The sequence below is a fragment of the Glycine soja genome, chromosome 6 (assembly GCF_004193775.1).
Source record: "Glycine soja cultivar W05 chromosome 6, ASM419377v2, whole genome shotgun sequence".
NCBI lineage: Eukaryota > Viridiplantae > Streptophyta > Magnoliopsida > Fabales > Fabaceae > Glycine > Glycine soja.
The window spans coordinates 11357081-11373983 of record NC_041007.1 but is presented as its reverse complement, the minus strand read 5'-3'; the positions used below and the strand labels follow the sequence as shown (position 1 = coordinate 11373983).

At 28.6% G+C, this 16903-nt stretch overlaps 1 protein-coding gene across 2 annotated transcripts; it reads left to right on the top strand.

Moving 5' to 3' along the window:
- The first annotated feature begins 876 nt into the window (after window positions 1-876).
- Window positions 877-5489, top strand: LOC114415640 (uncharacterized calcium-binding protein At1g02270-like). Of its 2 annotated transcripts, none has more exons than XM_028380428.1 (10): window positions 877-1356; window positions 1447-1551; window positions 1635-1740; window positions 2713-2933; window positions 3037-3113; window positions 3195-3303; window positions 3390-3515; window positions 3760-3867; window positions 3969-4076; window positions 4610-5489. In XM_028380428.1, exons 1-10 carry the CDS (start codon window positions 1201-1203, stop codon window positions 4844-4846), a joined length of 1353 nt encoding a protein of 450 aa, XP_028236229.1. In that variant the 5' UTR covers window positions 877-1200; the 3' UTR covers window positions 4847-5489. The 2 variants fall into 2 exon arrangements, with proteins under 2 accessions (XP_028236229.1, XP_028236230.1); XM_028380429.1 differs by having other exon boundaries at window positions 4613-5488.
- Window positions 5490-16903: the final 11414 nt, after the last annotated feature.

Sequence of the window (16903 nt, the reverse complement as noted above, 5' to 3'; positions counted from 1 at the left end):
ATAGTCTATGATTCAAACACGTGAATTTCATGTTACTAACATGACCTGAATTTCAGGTTACCAAAAAATTAATATGGTTATATATAACATTAAATTTTTTAATATATATTTAATACACATACAAATTAATATAATAAATTTATAACAATTAATTTTGCTGTATTAAATATATTAGAAGAAAATTTATTATGTAAATATATATATATATATATATATATATATATTAAATATAAAAAAATTAATATTACATATAATAATATTAATTATTTTATAACATAATCAACATGTTAACTAATTTGATTAGAATTTAATGTTAATAACATAAACATAAAAGTCATGAATTCATACAAACACACATAAATTCCTCTAAAACAAAAGTTAATTTCTCAAAAATTTTGATATCTTATGTATTAAACATTTTCAAAATTTTAACAAAGGTACTTAAATATTTAAAATTAAAGTTTAATATCTATAATGTAAATAGTTTTACATTGTGATTTAATCGTAATTCATCATTTGAATTTCTTTAAAATAATTATTTTAAAAGTTAATAAGTTTATTATTTATGATGAGTTATAATTAAATAATTATGTAATTTTTTTAAATATTTTTTTTCTTAAAATTAAGATTAAAATATGAAAAATCAAGAAATATATGTAAAATAAATAAAAATGGGTAACTTAGAAGGAAAAAGGCCTGCAGTACTAGAAGCAAAAGGAAGGAGAGGAGGGTCAAATCGGTCAGGGCGAATGAGTCGTCGCATGTTAAGTGTGATGATACGATAAGATACGTTGCCGTTGGGGCAGTTAAAGTGTGGTGGGAAAAATATAAAAGAGAGGGTAAAACCTATTTATGAGACAACGTTTGCTATTATCGGCTCTGTGTCTCTCTGTCGTCTTTCCTCTCTCTGCTTTCATTTCAATCTCCGTAGGGCCATTTCCATTCAAAAACCCCCTTTTTTTTCATTTCTGAATTTGACCCCTCACACCACCCCACGTTCATCCCCTTTCCCTCCCTCCTTTTCAAAACTCAATCATCACCGTATCCGTTTCATAATTCAGATACCAAACAAACCACTTCCAATTGCGGTTACTTTCTCCCATCAAATCCAATAATACATATTTGATCATCATCATCATTGATTACACACAATAATTAATATATTAGGGGCAGCATTGGTGGGTTGGGTTTGGACGTATAATGAGAACGGATAGGTGGGCTAAGAGCATGGGAAGAATTTCAAGGATTGGGAGTTTTGCGATTTCTTCTTCCATTAAGGAAAACCAACAACAACCTTGTATTACTTGCACCACTTTTAACATTCTCGCCCCCATATACAAACGCATCAATCATGAGGTTTTTATTTTACCATTGTAATTGTAAATAATAATAAAACCCCTTAAAAGGGTAATCTAAATTTTCAATTTTTATTATTTTTGGAAGCAGGATCCGAGTTGCCGCGAGAGCGACTACAGAGCTTATTGGTTGGCGAGGAATCACAGGATATTGGATTGGTTATTGAATGAGAGGTCTTCCATTATCTGTCTTCAGGTTTGTGTTGTGGAAGTGAAATTGAAAGAGATTTTATTATAATGGGCCATAGGATGATGATTAATTAAGTGGGTTTTGTGCAGGAATTTTGGGTTGGAAATGAAGAGCTTGTTAATTTGTATGAGAAGAGACTAGGTGACGCTGGTTATGTCAGTTTCAAGCTTGGAAGGACGAACAACCGTGGGGACGGTATGATAATATGCACGTTCTCTCTCAATTCCTAAACACCACTTTTTGGATCAGTATTGGTTTTGTCGGAATTTCATTTTTTTCTCTATTGCAAATAAATGTCAATTGCTGAATTTAAATGGTTAGTTGTGCTTTTTCCCATTGTATTTTGTGGCAACAATCCAATCTGCATGCCGTTGTCCTTGAAATTTCCATTAATACTCCTTCCGTCTTATTCTATTTTATGAAAACAATCGATTATACCAATTCCCATGACAAAATACTCTTATTTAACAAAAGGAGATTGAATTTAGATGAAGAGGTTAGTTTTCCACAATGCGAGGATTCAAATTTCTGTTGAGAGAGATGTCCATAGTTAAAACCCGGTGCTTGAATAGGATTGTTTTTAGAGAAATAAAAAAATTACTTATTACTTATTAGTTATACTCTAGTTTTATAAGTTATTACTCTATTAGTGCAGTTATTTCTTGAGAGCATTATTGAAAAAAAGTTATTAATACATTCTTGATACTTAAGTGACAAATAATTTGAGACTGAAGAATATTTCAACAGTAACATTATCTCCGTATATGTTCTTGAATTTTTTATGAGTATCCACCTATATAATGGATATGAAGAGTGGAAAACCAAAAAATTTCATTGTAGTCAAAGTGAAAATTCAATGAGAGAGTTCATTTCCATTTGGGATCTGATGAACTAATTTATTGAAATTGGCAAACGGGAATAGCACATAATGGATTCAGAAAGTATTTGTTGAGAAAGGAACAAGCATTTAACGTTGTTTTTATTGAGAGAAAAACATGTTCTGTTTTTTAATCTCTTGCTGATGGAAGTTTCAGTCAGTTAAATGCTGATCTGGCTCTCATAATGTTATCTTCCATGTGCTTAATCTTGTTCCGGAACTGCCTGTGAAAGATTTATGTACAAACTAGAAAGTACAAATTCTCATATGGTTTCCTCTGGGGTCTGCAGGTCTTCTAATAGCAGTGCAAAAGGAGTACTTTAACATTCTTAATTATAAGGAGTTGCACTTCAATGACTTTGGTGATCGTGTGGCTCAGTTGTTACATGTTGAACTGGCTTCTCCATTTTCACAATGGCGAAACAGTAATATTAGGCAGGAAATTTTGATTGTTAACACTCACCTCCTATTTCCACATGATTCAACTCTATCCCTTGTACGATTGCAGCAGGTACCTAAGCATTTAAATGTGACATCTAATCTAAATCACATGCCAATTATTCAGCTTGGTGTCTCACTTAGACTGACATACCTTAAAATTTGCCTTTCTGCAGGTTTACAAGATACTTCAATACGTAGAATCTTATCAGAATGATTTCCAACTCAAGCCAATGCCAATCATGCTTTGCGGGTAAACTACACATGGATTTCAATGTACTTCTTTCGTTTTAAACACTTGAATTGTGTTTTTATTTATAATTTTTTCTTACAGTGACTGGAATGGAAGCAAACGTGGACATGTCTACAAGTTCTTGAGGTCTCAGGGATTTGTATCATCTTATGATACTGCACATCAATACACTGATGCAGATGCTCACAAGGTCATATATGTAGCATTGCCTTCAGATTTTTTCTTCTGAACAATATGCCCAGTCACTTGTATTTATTTAACATTGTGTCAATGTAGTGGGTTAGCCACCGCAATCATCGGGGAAATATATGTGCTGTTGATTTTATTTGGCTTCTAAATCCTGACAAATATCGAAAACTACTAAAAGCAAGTTGGAGTGAAGCAGTTTTTGGCATGTTCAAGGTAATCATGGAATATTTGCACCTAGACTAAGTTATTAAGCGTAATAATTTTACCATCTTTGCTTGGAATATATATCTCTAGATGACAGGTGTTTCCTATAGATTTAACATAGTAGAGTTGGACACCTAGTGAGGCAAAACATTCAATATTTTAGACAAGGATTCTGACTTAGTAGTTGTCTTTCTCCATATTTTTTTTTGTGTGGAGCAGAATTGTCATTGACAACAAATTTGTCCATTTTCAGTATCTACTACGGAGAGCTTCATTGACTGAGAGTGATGCATTTTCCTTTCTAAAGGTTGATAACGAAGATTGTATTACCTATTTTGGTTTCTGTGAAGCACTTAAACAGGTATTTTGTAGTATTAACTGTAGGATAAGCATTAAAAAAATTTCAGTTAATGCTTGAGAAATAATCCTGAATGATTATTGGTTATTTTTAATTATGTGCAGCTCAGTTTAACTGGTCACTGCCATGGATTGAGTGAGGAAGAGATAAAGGACTTGTGGCTCCAAGCAGATGTAGATGGAAAAGGTGTTCTTGATTTTAAAGAATTTCTGGTAATGTATTTGACATTGACATTGAATTAGCTTTTGGCATAAAGTATTATACAAGAAGATACAAAAGTCTTGAATTTTTCCTATAAAAATTGTGAGAGGATCCCTGAATCTAAATGGCTTTCTCTATAAGGCATATAGTATTGCACTGATGATAGCAATGCTATAAGGAATTTGTCTATAATGATGATTATTTTAGTTTCTGAGTCATCAGAAATAATTAATAAACATATCAAAACCAAAGAGTTCTGTCAGTCACGTGTAAATCTTAGAAACTATTGCTAGCATTTGTCATTTGATCAAGAGTGGGTGATATAACAACAACAACAACAACTAACCTGTAAAAGGCATACTAAAAATGTCATTTAGTGAAGTAAAACATTTCTGCATAGACTCATTGAGTTGTTATTTTGTTTTTCGTCAAGTGAGATAAGGCTTTGTTGTAGAATAAGTGACGGAATTCCCTTTAATTGTTTTTAATCCTTTCTTCCTAGTTTGTTGGATAAATCCATGATCTTGATATAATTCGGATGCAGCAGCAAATCTGGAGTTCAACAGCTCCAGATAGAGATGACAACAAGAATGGTGATCAGGATGACGGTTCAAATGATGCACAGGAGCAAACAATTGGCTTCAGTGTGAAAAATGCAGTTTTGTTCCCTCCAGAAGTAGAGAAAGGTAGATGGCCTGAAGACTACTCCCTTTCTGATCATGCACGGCTCACTGTTGTATTTTTGCCGATAAGAATGCCATGCTCCCAGTTGATTTGCTAACAATGCTTTTGGCCTCTCTAGCATAGGTTTTAGAATTAAGACTTATGTACATATATTTCACTATAAGAATGGGTGAAGCAGTGGAACGAGTAATGAAAGATGCAACAAGAGTTCTTTTCTGGGGGGTGACTTTAAGGAGCCGGAGCCCTGTGTTGTGATTACTGTACTGCAACATCACACTTGACAAGGTAAGCAAGCATAAGCATACTAAAGAGGACAATTTGAATTCAGTTACCTCTATGGTATCCCTAGCATTGCTGATGATGACATTTGCAGTGAGCAACACTAGTCACCCAGTTTGTTTTCCCCATTAATTATTCTCTAGTGGAAGATTAGACAAAAGGAAGCAAAATAAGAATGATCTGTATAGTTGTGTAATAGGTCCTAGGCGTCAAACCATTTTGTAGCTTGGTAAGATGCACCCTCTAGCTAGAGCTCTCTTAGGGGAGAATTCAGAGACATTGTATCTTGTAGCATATTTTTCTCTTGATACAGTTATGATAAATTCAAAACTGTACGGAGTTCAATAAACTAGTTTCACTTTAAGAACTATACAAGCAAAACTCACTGTCATTGTAACACATAAAAGGTTTCCTATTATTTTAAGCAATGCAATTTTTGTTTTGAATCCTAAACTCGGTTAATATTTTACATCTTAAAGGCCTTGATAATGAAAATGAAAACGAAAACTTGGGGAAATGGTGAATTAACGAATAAATTGGATTTAAGAAGGATGCTACTCTTCTTTTGGTGGTGAGCAACGGGAAAAATATGCATATCATCTCTTAATTTGTATTTTTGTGCGTTCTCTATGGTGTAATTTGTGTGTTCCAATCTTCGTTCCTTGTCTGTGATTTGAGTGTTTTTAAGTTTATCCGAAAAACTTGTAATCTTATTTACGATCATGAATATTATTGGGGTGTTTTACGTAAGGGGTATTAAATCATATTAAACTTGTATTTTTATTATTTTCTCTATGGTGTATTGCTGTATTTGGTGTGTATTTCCATCATGGGTCCTTATTGAGTGAATTTAATATAAGTTTGTGGAAGTATATATCCTTAGGTGCCACACCTATCTTTACCTAGTCCTTTACTAGTTAATGACAATTTGGTCATGCACAAAACTCATCTTTGAGTATTTGTTGAAAACATTTTTTATCTTTTTTCATGTAGTTAACAGTATTATTAAAACCGTTCAATCACTTGCCATCTGTCATGAAGTTATCAAATTTTCCCCCGTCTCTATTTTGTGTAAAAACAATTGCCCTGTATTCTTTTTTCTTCTTTCTTTTGCATTTTTTATTTTCATTAAAATATATAGATTGCTTTCGCTGTCCGTACAAGCTATAAGTGAACTATTATAGTTTATTAAAATGAGGAATAAATGCTTGATTGCAGCCTTGCAGGAATTTTTGAATATTTTTATGCATATATCATAGTCCATTAATATTGCAGGTAAGCATTTTTTTTTTAAGTTGGGTAATATAAATTTGCAAGCTGGTGTATATTTTTTTTAATCTGAAGATATGTTTTATTATTTATTCTGTTGCAAGCTGGTGTATGAGGATTCATAACTGAATCAAAAATCAACTTAAACAAATCCAGCATTCTAAATAAGTATCAAAAGGAAAATGAACGGTTATCAAGCAAGGTGTTGAGCATCTTTTGCACAATTCTTTGGCAACGCAACAGGCCAACAATAACCGATTTTAATTTCAACCATGAAGTTTGTGATATCAAGCTTCGGCTTGGGTCATTCCTACAAAATCCATGCTTTGGTGAGTTTAGTCACCATTATTAAAGTTAGATTCTCTTAATCCTTTTAACTAAGCTGATCAACTCAGCATTTCTTTATTCCAATCCTTTTCCTAGGAATTTGCAAAGGATTTAAAAAGGAAGAAAAAGTTCTATGAACTTTAAGTATTTCAGTCAATCCTTAACAAAGATAAAGTTGTTATTTCAATTCCTTTTTTTACTTTTGTGCTTGGAAAGGCTACACTGACACGGTCGGTTGTTATTTGGGTAATTTTATTATTATTTTTCTTTCACGTTCTTTCGGATGTAAAATGAGTGGAATGAAGAAAAACAAAGAAAGAAATGATAGATGTGGTGAGAAAAAATACCAGTAGTATAAAAGGATGTAGAAAAACAATGTAAAAAAATGAAAGTGAGTGTTATATTTTTTTATGTATATTTTGAGTGAAAAGAACAATAATATATAAGCACTTCTATACGTAGAAGAAATCCTAGTAGTGGGATTGCCTCGCAATGTTCTGCCTTGTTCACTGCAGCATGTTTGATTCACATTTTTGTGAATGCAAATTGGGAAATTAGACTTTGGATTGCACTTCACATGTGGGCCGGATAGTTAACATTATAGATAAAGGTTCAAGACTCCCTAAAGTTCTATTATCTTCTTTTGGGTTGCTCTTTGCCCATATCAGGACCGTGTAACCTACAGTTAAGACAAAAGTGTCTTAGATCTCTGATTTTATTTTTCTTTTATGAATAAATTTTAATTATATTTATTTTTTTAATAGTTTCATTTAAATATATAAATACTTGTGTTTCAAACTTTTTACTATTTCAATTTAGACATTAGTATACAATATTTTTATTATTGGGATTTAATTTGAACAATTTTTACAATATGAAACTGTTTTTTTTTATTATTTTGCATCCAAAAAATGTAAAATTTTAGGTGAAGATAAATTGAAGTATATTGTATTAATTTTAATTTTTTTAAGATCTAGTGAACTTATTGAACACTACATGTAACACTTGCAACGGCTAAAAGAAAATTTTAAAAATTAGAATTGCTAAACATCTATCTAAAGTCAACAATATTACAAAATAGATCAAATAAATAAACAATTTATCTATTAAGAGTGAAATACTAAAATTAATTGATGAATTATTTTTCACCTTGAATTTTTTTTCTTAGGCCTCATATTCTTTAGACATGATCCTTATTTCTTGATGAATTATAGTTCTAATTCCTCTTCTTTTTTACCTAAAAATGAAAAAAGAGTTTAATAACCACACATTGTGTGTTTCAAAAAATTATATTATCAATTAATAAAAAATATTATTAGTATAACTTTTAAGATAATTATTGTAAAAACTAATAAACATATCTTAAATAAGGATTTGTTACTTGATGATTCTGTATAATTTTCTTACATTGCGAATAGTCTAATTTGTAAAACAAAAACACACAAACTAAAAGAACATAAATAGAAATCCCAATTAAAATTTAGAAATAAAATAAATAATATATGTCATTCTAGCTAATATTATAAAATTGATTTTTTTTAGGACATAACGGGTTAAAATATAAAATATATAGCTTAAAATCTCTTAAAAATAATAGAAAATTAGATAAGTAAAGAAATTGTGTATAATTATCTTTAATTTTATTTATTTATTATCCTTTTTATACACATGTTTTAAAATAATATTTCAAATTCAAAAGAAATAACTTTTTGTTGCCTCATTCTGATATTCCCACAAAATTTTCCTTTTTCTTATTGTGATAGTAGATATCAAATTTGAATTGTATCATTTCAATCAAGTAGCATGAAACGGCAGCCATATACGACAAATTATGTAAAGCTTGACATACGCACTGACTTCAAATGTGACTTTTGAACCCATAAAAGTAAAGGAAACATTTCTCTTTTACAAGTTGAGACTGGGCAAGGGCAACGTATTAATTTCCAAAGACAATTTGCAATTTCGAGATAGGCGATGGTTAATATGTCCAAAACTCAAATTTCTTCTCTAAAGTTAAACGAAATCTATGTTAAAAAACTACAATTTTGCAACGTTATAACTAATGAATATTTTAATTTTGTTCAATATAGACGACAAGGCTGGCTAAGCTCCAATAGTTTATATATAGTCTATCAAAACAAAATCCATTTGCCAAAACATCAGTAGCTACAAATAGCAATAGCTGTAGAACAGGAATTTTTTCCGATTAATTGTTGGATTGAGGTTGTGTTTATTTGATTATATATGTCACTCATCCAGACCAGTTATAGACAAGCGTTAGTTGTTCACAGTAGTCTAAAGGTCTAAAAGCAGAAATTATTAAGTAATTCAACACTATGGTATGTTTAAGATTCAAGTTAATCTTTACATAATAAGTATTCAAGTTTAGAAAAAATTAATAGCACTTTTTAAAAAAAAAATGTAAATTATATTAAACCCAAAATGATACAACAATAAACAGGACATACCCCGCAGCTAGATAAAATCAAAAGTCTTCCTAATACAAGAAGACTTATATCAAGATGCTAAAACAAATACAGATACGTTTGTCTATACATAAGAAACTTAATCTTGCTAATAACCTCTATTACCTATTAATAGCAGTTAATAATGTGTTATGTAATCTTTAAGAGGTTGATTAAATGGAATACAACATGATTTGAAAGATTACAATTCAAGCCCGTATTATTCTCTTCTGGGTGAGATAAATGAAGATCGATATATTATAAAAAAATCCAGTACAAAAAGAAATCGTGTTATGAGGAAATTAATAATTATAGCATGATCCTAATCCATTTAATAATTTCTCCCAAAAGCCAGATGAGGCTAAGGTTGTTGTGGCCAATTTTAACTTGTAACCTTGCTTATTTTGCAAGTAACAAGACTTCATTAGTTTGAGCTTAGCAGTTATCAGTTGAAGAACCGGTAACGAAGCTGCCGAAAGCTAATTAAGGTGAACCAATAGTTATATATAGAACGATAAAAAGGTTTTGTATTGGGGTTGAAATTGATTTTTTCGACATATAGACGAGATTCCACTAATTTAGTAGTGCAGTATTATGGCTTTAGCTTTAACTGCTCCTTTTCTTTTATGATAAGTAGGTTTCCTACTTTTCTTTTTCCTTGGATTCGCCTTTTTTGCACGTGAAGTAAGATGCTATCATGTTCATGATTATTTCAACACATATTATACGCAAACTGCAAGATACGTACGGATATAGTCACGAATACATAAGTTATATCTTTTGGTAAAATTCAGAATTTAATTGACGTTCCTTCACTAAAATGAAATTGAATAAAAATGAATTAAGATGCATTTTTTAATTAAAATAGAATATAAACACCTCATTTTATTATTCATTCAATTTACTCATTTTTTGCTCTCTTTTTCTACAAATGATATATGAGATCTGATATGAGTACCAGATAGAAGTGTGTACAGCTAGCTACACCTAAATAATTTTTTTTTAATCAAAAGAGAATGATACCTTCGAATTTTTCAATGATAAGTTGATAACATTTAGAAGTGTAATTTTTCACACAAGTGAAGTGTGAAGGTAACAATGTAACTTCTCATTCTTTGGTCACAGGGCTGTACATGGATATGTGCGAAATTAGCTAGGAATTCCAATTTCTTGTGCTTCCTGATCTTTTCGTTATGGCATGACAAGAGCCCTTATCTCTGCAATTGTACGTACAGGTTTAGTTCTTTATGATATAGATATTACAAAACAGGTTTAGTTCTCAACTGCAGGAAGGATTGATGAGGTTGGAACTGGAAGGAAGAAACAGGTTGTTTCCCAAGTTCTTTTCAGAGTTTATATCTTTTGAACAACTATTTCAATCATGGAGGAAGTGCATGCCTAGCTGTGAAGTTACTCGAAGAATGTGGATTTTATTTTTTTTGTTATACGAGAAAAGTTGAAAGCCATTTCGAAATTGTCTAGAGAGTTTGAATTTATGGATGTTAGTCAAGACTACTTTGTGGTAAGTTTTGATTTGGAAGAATACTTCGAGAAGGCTATCAAATAATATAGCTAGGGTAGGTAATTGATGATCTATGATCACTATTTAATTAAACACCCTAATTTTTTTTAAATGAGTATAGTTTACAAGAAACGCAAAAATGTACGAGATTACTGTATCAAAATATTCGATAATAGTACTACTACTAAATAGATTAAAAGTGAATCAATAAAGTATCAATATCTCTCAAAAAATTAGAGGCCACAGATATATTTTTATGTTTAGATTGAATAAGACTACTATACAATAAAATTTTGCCTCTAAATATATAATACATCTACATATCTTGAATTTAAACTTGAGTTAATTCAAGTACTTGGTTATTCAAGGTACACGTACGATATTCAACTAGAGTGAACTGTAACCCCGTCAATAATGCTTAATTTGGCTTCGTTTTTAAGAAAATTAATCTGTTCTGGTTTACGTACTAGTTTATTTGCTTCTAGAAATGGTCAAATTTGATTTTTATTACGTTCATTCGCAACTTTGTGCTGTCACTCGTTCATCTATTTGTCTTCTTAGGAAAAAGGCTCATCGTAATGATGACCCGTCATCAAAATTACTGTCTCAATATAAGCTCTTACATTGACACATTATTTAATGAAATTGACTTTAATATTACTTAAACCTAACGATTTATCGATAATTATATAATGTCACAATTGATTTCTTAATATTTTTATTTAATTTTACAATTAAAATATAATATAATATTAATATATCAAAGAATGAATTGCAGTTTGTCTCCATTAATTTCACATGTACTCTCCTCAATTTTTACTAATTAAACATGTCATATAAAAATAGTTTGAGATGAGTGATCTAAACTAATAATATAACATATTATACTAATAAATAATTTCTGTTTAAGTTTGTTTAAAAATTATTTTTAATAAAATAAATAATTTATATTTTTGGTGTATTTGTTTAAATTATTACTTTTTAAATAGTTTTCTATTTTTTCTCTCTTTTTTTTTAAAAAAAAAAACGGACTCATTATCAATATGTTATATATAAGTACAAAAAGGCCATGTTGTTAGTTAGTATAGACTATATATTTCGTTTCATAAAAGTGATGTAAATCAAGTTAATCTTAATACTTAAGATTCTTTTTTTTCTCGTTAATAAACAACATTTTTATAGTATTTTTTGTCACTTAACTCTTGTATTTTAGATCAAAGTGATATGTTAAGTTTTTCGTCAATCTTACTTTTTGTATGACTTAACTCTATCTTATTTTCCACCAAAGTGAAATTATTAGTTTTTGTTAATGTGTAACATCAGTTACGCGATATTCTGATTGTTATGGTAAAGAATTGTCTTCATAGGCACCGTTTCTTAGATCAGCTACCGTACTGATTGTGATGTATCATTTATGTGGTGGATTGAAAGAATGAGTTTACGTGCATGGCTGAATTTTTCTTCTTCTTTTGTCTATGCATGCAAATATAATAGTCCGAATTGAACACGTGTTTAACTTTAAATCTCATGAGATAAAAGATTGGCTTCATAATTGGGAAGAGAAGACTAATTAAGAATAAAAGAATAAAAAGTCACAGTTCAAATTCATCACAATGATATTTAAAAAAAAATACTAAAAATTAATATTTATTAATAAAAAAGTTAAACTTCCTCTTGACGCTGTGGATCCTTTAGTCTAACATGATTTTTTTAGTGCCAAACTTTCTTGTATTGTAGCTGTTTAGTGGTTTTTGAGACTCCAAAAAAGAAAAGGAGGGAAGAAATAATTGTGGTATCAATTTAGAAGATCTTTTAGGTTTTATTTTATTGCATTCGATGAAATTACGTTGTTTTATGATAAAACCTAGGTGAATATGACTTTTGGACTCCGTAAAATTTGGTGATAAAAAGGTTAATTATAGTGTGATAAAAACATAATTTTTTTATGTAAGGAGTATAATTAATTAGTTGGTTGAACAGATGTGAGATTATGATAGATCTTTTTGTATCTAATTTATATTTTTACATATCAATAAAAAAAAATATTTTTTGAGTTGACATTTGGGGTATTTTTAAAAACAAAATAGAACAAAACATAAATTAAAATACCAAGGAGATTGAAAAAGGATGAAATGTTGCGTTTTATTCTGCCCAGATACCAAATTGTTATATGCCTATACTAACCTCGAGTAGTTTATTTTATTGTGTCCACTAGTCAATTTATTATTGTTGTTACCATTTCCCCCCTTAGCATTTCTTAACTTATTTTTTATCCACATATTTACTTTTCAGAACAGTAGGTTTAGACCTTATCCTAATCCCTAAAACAAAAATAAATAAATATTATCCATAAAAAAGGCTTATATAAATTGTAGGCAGTCTCTTTTAATATGTGATGCTTCTTCATGAATAAACACAACCAATCGTCAGATTTTATTATGCATTGAAAGGAATCTTGCGAATGTCAACCAATGCTACCTTAAATCCAATTTCGTTTCTGGTGTCAATTTCATGAACAAGCTAGAAATTTTATATGGAATCCATTCCCATTAAGTACATAAAGATGGGCGTCAAAACTAGCTAGTATAAAAGAAGTAAGAATATATATATTCCACTTTACAGCAGGAAAAAAATAATAAGTATAAGACATCCAAGTTCAAATCTGTACTTTGGTGGTCCGTCCTATTTCAACTTACATAAAATTAGGCTGTTAGTTAATTTGGTTTGGTTCATTTTTTAGATAGAAAACATTTAGGCTTGAATAACCTTTTTTTTTCTCTTTATATAAAATTGAGTTTTATTTTATTATTATTATTGTAGTTCTTTAAAGATTTTTTTAGTTCCTAAATGATTGTGACAATTTAAAATTATCACTATGTTAAATTAATTGTTTTAAAATTTAAATATTTAATGGCATCAACAAAAAACTAACAAAATAATCATTTCGGTATCATTCATAAACACAAAGGATCAAATTATGCATTTTTTTAAAATGTCAGTTAAATATTTTAAAATATTAAGGACAAAAAATGAAAAAAGCAAAAAAATAATGAACTAAAATGATATTTTAACCTAAAAATTTAAATTTAATCCTAAGATTAAAATATTTAATAAAAAAACGAGTGACTAAAAATGTGTAAAAAAGTTAGTAAATATTTGCATAAAAAAACTGACAAATTTTATAAGGATAAACTCTTAGTTTATATACTTTTCTAAAAAAATATACATATATTTTATATAACAAAGAAAGAAAGTATGAGTACATTTTTTTCCACCCAGACGAGGAGTTTTTAAGACATTTTTTTCTTAATTATTTTGTTTTTTATTTAATAAAATATATTGATTACCAGACAATTTAATAAAATAGTGAGTTATTAATGCTCACTTTATAAAAATAAAATCTTCTAATTATTAGGTATTGTAGGAAGGATAATATGCTTTAATGATTTCATTATCGAGTAATTGTTTTTGAATTGATTTATTAATTATTATAAATTTATTTCTTATATCTGTGAATTTAATTTTTTAAATGAAAATATTAATAAATAAATAAATATTTTATTTTCAATGTTTTTATTTTAAACTTTGGAAATAATTAAAGTCAAAATGATACATTTCTTCCCATAATTACAAGTGTTTAAATTTGAACATTCGTTTAATATTATTATGAATTTAATTTTTAAATAAAAATTTCACATTCAAAAAAATAAAATAAAAATATATTTTGTTTTATTGTTCTATTTAATTTTGAAAATAATAAAAGTTAAATAATATATATTTTTATCATAAAATGTAAACAAAAAATCTTTTCAAACCAGGGACACTTCAGTCTTCAGTCATCATTTTCCTAATTATTTTAATTCTCATTTATTTAATATATTAATTAGTATAATGTTTAATAGGTACCGAGTTTAAATGGGCATTTTTTGAAATATTTTATTTTTATATTTTGTTCATTAAGTATTGGGAGAAATATAATGTAATTTAATAGTTTAAATGTTTTGTGTTTTTAAATTCGTACACTAATTTATTCATTTATTATATTATATTTTTTTTTTAAAAAAAATTACATCATATAAAAAAGGTCAAATATAATAAATATTTTGTTTTCACATAATTTTTTTATTTGAAAATAATTAAAGTAAAATAAAATAATATATTTTTTATTAAAAAAATGTTGGAATATGTGCATTTGTTTATTTCATTGAAATTTTAATGTTTCCAAATAATAATATCACATGAAAAAAAATTACTATTTTTTATTGTTTGAAATAAAAGAAAAAAAAAACTGATTTTAGTCTCTCTAATTTTGTTCCTCAAGGTTCATATTCCCTATATTTTTTTAATTGATGAATCTGGTTCTCAAACCTTAAAACATTTGAAATTAGTCCCTCCTCCTATCTTTAACAAAAACATTATTAATTTTATTAGTATGGTGTAGGTGTGAAAATAAGTCGAGCAGCTTGTTGAGGACCTTTGGTTCGGCCTATGTAAGGCTCGGCTCAGCTTGTTTACTATAAAAGTCAAGCTCAAGCTTTTTAAAAAACTTTTTTAGATAAAAAGGTCAAGCTCAAACTATAAAAAAAATTTATTAAGCTTGATAAGCTGGTTTGTTTAATTAATAATAATAATAATAACTTTATTTTATCAAATCTTATCTTATCCAAATTTTATTCTATCTATATTTTATTTCATCTAGATTTTATTTCATTCAGATTTTATTTCATCCAATCTTATTTTATCTTGTCCAGATTTTATTTTATTTCGTTTATGGGCTTGGACTTAACATATATTTGTGAGCTTTGAGACTGAGGACCTATATAACAACACCAAAGTTTTAGTTTAGTAAGTTTTTTTCGGAGAGGAGAATAATTCTAGGATTTTAGAATTCCAGTTTTTATTACTATTCATCCACACTGTTCACGTAAAATAAAATTCGTTTTCTACAAATTCGTGTTCATTTCTACTGATTAATGGAAGAAGGCTAAGTCTCCAACATTGTTTTCTCTTGAGGATCAAACATAGCTTTCTTTGAGGTTTTGTTATTACTATTTGAATACTGATCAATTTTTCCTCTTCACCAATTATTTTGTATTTATTGCTATTTATCCATGCATGCTTAGTGCTTAATTAATTGTCTCTGCGCTTAATTTACGTGCTTAATAATCAGTTTCATTCATGATTAATTGGTGTATGTGTTGTTTAATCACATAATGACAGCCTTATGTTAATTTTCGCTTAGTAATTTAATTTAGGGTTGGATTAAGTGGTTGAACTGATTAAGAATAAATTCTCGTAACCTAGGATAAGAGATTTGCTTGTGAATCAAGGGGAAATACGTTTTAATTCTGTTATTTTCTAATTCAAATTTGCTTGTTATTTAATTTACAAAAACAAACAACCCCTAATTCGTTACTGTTCTACTACTATCTATCTGTTATGAATATTTGGTTGATCATTGTTTGCTGGGAGACGACCTAGGATCACTTCCCATATACTGCATTTTTAATATTTATTTGATTTGGATATAGCCTTGATCGATCAATAGTGTATAAGATATGGCTTGAGTAAACTGGGATGAAATCATTGTAGATATATTTTTTAAAAAATATTTAATATAATTATATATTCAAAAAATTGGATTAAAAATTGTTAATTTAACTAATATTAATTTTACCGATAAAATTAAGACCTACAAATTAAGACAATATTCTCAATTAATAAAAAAGTATAAAACTAATAGCCTTCACATCACAGTGCGTCGCATCACATGAATCGCTTTTTTCCTTTAGAGCACTCCGCCAGTCCACCATCCTGCATTCACTCAACAAATAAATACCTAAAAATTAATATTTGATCTTCCAAAAGCAAGATTCCCTAAAAAAAGTAACAAACAAGATGAGCAATCATGGATCGACACTTTTTTCATTTAAAATGCCTTATTCATATATTATTTCTTATTTTCGTCTCCAGAAAAATATTTATTATTTTTCATGTCATATATTATTTCCTCTGCTTTTTGTCGCATTTATTTATTATACTAATAATTTTTGTTTCTTCCACATATGTATTTTAAATTAGAGATATTTGTCCATTTTTTATTTAACACAGAAAAGGTAAAAATAATAGAATGATAATGCATAATGGAGGGGAAAAGGATAAGAAGAGTTGGGAAGAGAGAGGAGTTTTGCTCAGGCGAAGTGGAGATTGTCGTTTGTTCCTTTACAATTAGTAGCAAGGCTTGTATTATATTAAAGTACCAATTAGAAATAATAATGTTTAAAAGTGCCGC